Source organism: Ursus americanus, chromosome 28, assembly GCF_024610735.1.
Source record: "Ursus americanus isolate L20-20 chromosome 28, mUrsAme1.1.p, whole genome shotgun sequence".
NCBI lineage: Eukaryota > Metazoa > Chordata > Mammalia > Carnivora > Ursidae > Ursus > Ursus americanus.
Genome location: NC_142154.1, coordinates 16,473,765 through 16,479,764, shown reverse-complemented (window position 1 = coordinate 16,479,764; position 6,000 = coordinate 16,473,765). Strand labels below are relative to the sequence as shown.

Below are 6,000 nucleotides of genomic sequence, written 5' to 3'. Positions count from 1 at the left end.
CGGGGGGCGGGGGCGGTGCCTCCCAGCCTCGCACCCCACGCCCCGGCTCCGCTCCGCACGTCCCTAGAATCCCGGGCTCCGGCTCTTGGCGCGCGCCGGCCTGGGCCGGGCCCTCGGCGCGCCGCGGCTGCGGCTGTGGCCGCTCCAGTGTGCGCGCGGGCGCGTGTGCGCGGCCCCGAGAGCGCGCGCGCGCGAGCCCCCAGTGTGTGGCAGCGGTGGCGGCAGCGGCGCGGCGAGGCTGAGGCTCTTGTTTACCAGCATTAACTCCGCTGAGCGGAAAAAAAAAAAAAAAAAAAAAAAAAGGGAAAAAACCCGAGGAGGAGCGAGCGCACCAGGCGAACTCAAGAGAGGCGAGCGAGCGAGAGGGACGCAGCCAGCGAGCCTGCCCCCGGCGCGCCCGTGCCCGGCGCTTGCAGACCCTCGGCCCCGCTCCCCGGGCCCTCCACGCCCCTCCCGCGCGAGGGGAGCTCCACGGCGCGTTGCGCGCCTCGGCTTTGACCTTCAGCGAGCCGGAGCCCCCGCGCGCGGAGCCGGCGGCGGCGGGCGGGGGCCGGGCGGGGGCCGGCGCGGAGCCCGGGCGGCGCGGCGGGAGTGCTGAGCGCGGCGCGGCCGGCCCGCCGCTTTGTGTGTGTTCTGGATTTGGGAAGGAGCTCGCGGCGGCGGCGGCGGCGGCGCTGAGGGAGGAGGCGGCGGCGAGCGGAGCTCGGAGGAGGAGGAGGAGGGGGAGCCGCTCATTCATTTTTACTCCGCATTTCTGCCCCTGGCCGGCCTCGCCCGCGACCCGGACTTCGGGGCAATCTTGCGAACTGCGTCGCGCCCTCCAGCCGCGGAGGCTCGGGTGTCGGACAGCCTCCCTCTCTGCCTGGGGTCGGGTTTGTTTTTCTTCGCCGAGACGAATTTGGGCTTTGCCCCCTTTCTGTGCAGTTTTCCCCCCCTTCTGCCTCTCTGGGTTTGAAAATGGAGGCCGACGACGCCGACAGCCCGCCCCGGCGCGCCTCGGGTTCCCGACTCCGCCGAGCCCTGGGCCGAGGCTGCCGGCGCTGAGGGGCCGCCCCGCGCCGCCGCCCGCCCGCTCCGCGCACCCGGAGGGTCCCTGGCCGGCGCCGCCTTTGGAGTATTGTTTCCTTCGCCCTGTTTTCGGAGGGGGCGAAGACTGAGTTTGAGACTTTTTCTTTTTCTTTCCCGTTTTTTTTCCTTTTTTTTTCTTTTTTCTTTTTTTCTTTTTTTTTCTTTTTTTTTTTTTGAGAGACGGGAATTTCGTCCCAAATAAAAGGAATGAAGTCTGGCTCCGGAGGAGGGTCCCCGACCTCGCTGTGGGGGCTCCTGTTTTTCTCCGCCGCGCTCTCGCTCTGGCCGACGAGTGGAGAAAGTGAGTATGTGCCCGCCGCCCGCGGCCACTGCGGGAACTTTTCCTCCGAGGGGCTGCGCCCTGTTTGCGAAACCCGAGTTGCCATCCTCGCAGCTGTCGGGCCCCCGGGCTCGGGAGCGGCGGGGCGGGGTGCGGAGGGGCTCGGCCGGAGGGCCGGAGCGGCCCCGGGGCCCCAGCTCAGCGTACCCTCGCGCGGGAAGGGCCTCGGGGGGGTTTCTCTTTACGTTGTCCCGAGAGCCCTGCCCCGCGGGCCGGTTGTTTTGGGCGGCGCTCATTCCCCTGCGGCCGTGCCCGCGCTGGGACTCCGTCGGGGAAGTTCGCGCCGGGCCGGGCCCCGCCACCCACACCTCGCCCCCCTACCCTCGCGGGCCACTCCGCACAGAAAGCCGGCCCCTGCACGGCGCGCAGACGGCGGTGACAGCTCCCCCAGCCGCGCGGGGCCCTCGCTGCTGGGGCAGACACGGTGCCCGGGGGCGGGGATCGGGGAGCCCACCGGCCGTGGCGTTCCAGGGGGAGGCGCCCGGCGGAGAGGCCCCGCAGCAGGACACGTTTCCAAACCTCCCAGCGCGGCGTCTTGTCGCCAACGCGCTTAGCCCCTTGGGCGATTTGGGATCCTGGCCTTTCCCTTCCCGTCACTTTCGCCCGCTCTTCGGCGGGTTACCTGTCCCAGACTGCTCTGTGCCGCCCAGGGGTTGGGGGAACGGTCCCGCTTAGCAACCCCCCCCTCTCCCCTGGAAATCTGCAAGGTCGGGGGCTCTGCATCAGTTAGGCTTTTCCGGCGAGCGCGTCTGGGCCACGAGTTCAGAGGGTTCTGGGACTTTGTTCGACCCACTTGCTCTCCGGCGGTAGGCTCCTCTCCTCCTGGCGGGGCTGGGGGGTGGTCTGGCAGCATCCGACTGTGCGGGAGTGGGTGTGTGGTCCGAGTCGACGTGTATTTCCACACACGTGCTCGCAACGCGGGGCTGTAGTTGCCGCCACACGGCCGCTCGGGGACACCTAGGTGCCTCGCCCTGGCGGGAGGTGTCGTGCGCCGCGGTTTCAGGAGCGCCAGGGTCTGTGGCGGGGGAGGTGGGCGGGAGGGTGTTTTGTTTTGCAAGCGCAGAGCCCTCGCCTTGGTTTTGTGGCCGGAGTTGTGTGGCACTACCTCCCCCCCACCCCGCACTTCCTTTGTACAAAGTTAATAAGCAATATCGCTCCACGCTCGCTATCGCTTGCAATCTGATAGCTTTTGTTTTGGTAGCGTCGGGTAAGGGTAGGGAAGTGCGAGGAGGAGGGAGGGAGGGAGAGCTTAGGGCCCTACGGTGTGTGGAGGGAGGTGAGGGAGGGGGTTCCATACTCAGAAAATTGAAGCGTGGTTTACTGGCATATTCGCGATGTAGGGTAATTTGAACACGATTAAAGTTTAAATGCAGTCGGAGAACTGGGGCTGGGAACGGTGAGGGCGTGTTGGTGAGTAATGTTTGCCGAGGGTATGCAGGTGGTGCCAATTAACTTTGAAAAATCACGACCGAGCCTTGAAGAGTGAGGGGGAGAATCAGGAGGCGGGGGGAGGGGGGTCTGGCCCCATCACGGGGGCGATTCGGAAAGGCTATTTGTGTAAACAAACCCAAACCCCTCTTAAGTGTCTTGTAAGAAATGAATCCATGATGGAGTAACAGGAGATTTTTAAAGAATTAGTGTTTACTACATGGAGTAAGTGGCAGATTGAGGCCGGACCTTCCACAAATCTGAGCTCTCCTGCTCTTTGTTTTCTAAACTTTCAGCTCACTGGATTGGACGAAAGGCTTTCGGCTCCCTTCTAAGGATTACAGATGGTGTTTGGGGGGGACAGAAGAGGGTTTCTAGCCTCTAAAAGCTAAATACAGTTTACAAGACACAGGAGAGCTAATCCATTTTTTTATGGCATGCTACTGAAGTGTGTAATGTCTCTAGTTTTATTATTTAACGTTAGTAAGTTCTGAAATTCACAACAGCAGTGATAGCCTTGCTTCTTGAGGAAGGAGTCGGGCATTTTAAAATAGGATGTCTTGTTTGGAGCGATCTTCATGAAAAATACTCATTGTGAAAGGCAGCTCTTTCTTGAGAAAACAGGAGAAGGGGCATTTTTCATGATACTGAGAGACCAAAGTTTTTCTCAAGGATCCCTCGAAAATTGTTGGTTCCTGAAAAAACTGATGGATGGCCAGAAGGCACCCAGGCTTCTGATTTGGTTTGTCGAAGTCCTTACTCAGTGTCTGCTCCTTCCCACAGCTTGGACGTTTTCAGGAGAAAATGATAAGCTCAGTGTCAGCATGTGTTCACTTTTTAGTCTGAAAGATGCTAGAAGACTTAACTCTGATGGAAATAAACTACTGAATCCCATCAGAGAGATAGGCGGTTCTTTTGGCTGTCTAGTATAGTGATAAAAATTGGGATGGTGTTGGTTCCTATTGTGTTGGCATATTTAAGGATTAGTGTTTACTCTTTGAACACTGAAACCTATAGCAGGAGGGTGATTTTCTTTTAAATCTTTAACTGAAAAGATTTAGAACTTTCTGAGGCAGACGAAGTCATGCAAATGCGTTTGTTTTGTATCAAAATAAATGCATCTAAATAAAGGGAGTCTGGGAAGTTATGAGTGATAGATCATCTGATGGCTGCTTCTTCCTCTTTATAAAGATCCACATGCACTCCAAACATATTGTGGCCATCTCATTAAAAGGACTCAGTCCTCTTTCTGCCCCAGGCACAGTCATATCCTATTGTCAGAGAAATATAGGTATGTGAAAGGTTGGTGTTTAAAGAAGTCGGTGTTTTATTACCAGAGGAAGAGCCCAGAATAAGAAGTTTGGAAAGAACCTAAATAGCAAATTATAGTGTAGACTCTCGGGAGGGAACTCGCAAGTAAATGGTACTTTTGAGTAGGGATGGGGTGTGGGTCAGGATTTGAAGTTTAAAAGGTTGTATGTTTGATTTGTCAGAAGGATTAGAAAAATCCAGCCTTAAGAAATATGCCAAGGTTGACTGGAAGAACCTTAAAAACAAGTGCTAAGTGAAAGAAGTCAGTCACAAAAGACCACATATTGTATGATTCCATTTATATGAAGCCCAGAATAAGCAAATCCATAGAGACTGAAGTAAAGTAGTGGTTGTGTGTGTGTTGGGGGGCGGGGGGGAGGGAACAGGGAGTGACTGTTAATGGGTATGGGGTTTCTTTTGGGGGCGATGAAAATGTTCTAAAATTAGATTGTGGTGATGGTTGTACAACTCCAAATGTACTAAAAACCATCGAATTGTACACTTTAAATTAGTGACTTTTAGGGCATGCGAATTATATCCCAATAAACCTGTTTTTTTGTTTTTGTTTTTTTTTGGTAAGAGCTATGCAAAGGTCGACAAGAATGCATTCTGTTCCTTTGAACGTAGAGATTAGATTAAAATTATTAAGTAAATTTGTCCAGCAGGTTGCTGTCTGTCTCTTTTTTATTTGCGGAGTTTTTCAGACCCATGCCTTACAGCAGTGCAACACACCGATGACTGATGCAGTATCAGCAGCGGGCTTCAGTGCCACAGGAGAAATGGACAAGGAAAAAAAAAATCTCACATAGCTCAAGTTAAGGATTAGGGGGTTGGATTAAAGAAACACAAATGCTAGTGAAAGTCAGATTTGTGAGAGTAAAATCCTCCACTGCATCTGAAACGAAGTTGGTTTTTCCAAGATTAAAGTTTAGGAGCCAAGTCTGGATGGCTTTTTTGTATTTCCAGTTTTCTTACATATGTTTTCCAACAAAGAAATAATGTACTGTTTTAAGGTGGTAAAGAATATCCACTTTCTTTTTTTGACATCCCATATTAACTACTCTCGTAGTAAAGACAGTGGATGAATATGGTGGGTTTTTCTTTGTTGCTTATTTTATTTTTTAAAGAGCTCCAGAATTTGGGCAGGAAACAAAATCTTTGTAAGGGATAGCAGAGGTTGCAGGCATACAGTAATTTTTTTTAAATTTAAAGTTTCTTATGGAACAAAAGATTTTAAAATATAGCAAAGGCATTTTTGTTTTTAAACTGTTATGCCTTTTTCCAGGTTTACCTTGCCCTTTTAATAGGAAAAGTCGTAGAGAATAATTGTTGTTTACATTTGTTTTTGGTCTTTGTCTAAGGCTTAGTTTACTAATAAAAATGTTTCCTGTCCTTATTGTTGCAAGATCAGGGCCATAATGAAAATCAACTGTATCATTTTCACTTGTTGCCTTAGAGTTTTGCCAAGGGGAGCCCCCAAGGGACAGTAGCCTCCTTTTAAATCTGGTTTCATTTGTTTTGTGAAAATGTGCTGTGAGAAGCAACCGAATCCAGCCAGCACTTATTGGGCACCTTCTGTATGAAAGCTGGACCCTATGCTAGGCGATGCATAAGCTTACAAAGAAAGAGGACTTTGCTGTTGTCCTTGGGGCATTTTATAAACTCCTGCATGAAACAAAGTTGCTTGGACATTCAGATCTTTTTTAGACTCAACAGGGGATAGGCAGTTTTCAAATTGAGAGCAAACAGCATTTTAAAGGCTCTTTAAAAACATTTCTGTAGACTTAAGATATGAAATAAACCAGTGTTGCTGAATTGTACCATTTTTGCCACCTTAACGTACTACCTTGTTC

At 52.5% G+C, this 6,000-nt stretch overlaps 1 protein-coding gene across 3 annotated transcripts in view; it reads left to right on the top strand.

Annotated features, from left to right (window-relative positions):
• The first annotated feature begins 689 nt into the window (after positions 1 to 689).
• The window catches only part of IGF1R (insulin like growth factor 1 receptor), a 296,716-nt gene continuing 291,405 nt past the window's right edge, over positions 690 to 6,000 (top strand). For 2 of the 3 annotated variants that reach the window (XM_045795411.2, XM_087856694.1), the window contains exon 1: positions 690 to 1,369. In XM_045795411.2, the coding sequence (XP_045651367.1) occupies positions 1,276 to 1,369 (94 nt within the window). In that variant the 5' untranslated portion in view covers positions 690 to 1,275. The remainder of the gene's footprint in view (positions 1,370 to 6,000) is intronic. The other variant, XM_087856693.1, reaches the window with a different exon arrangement.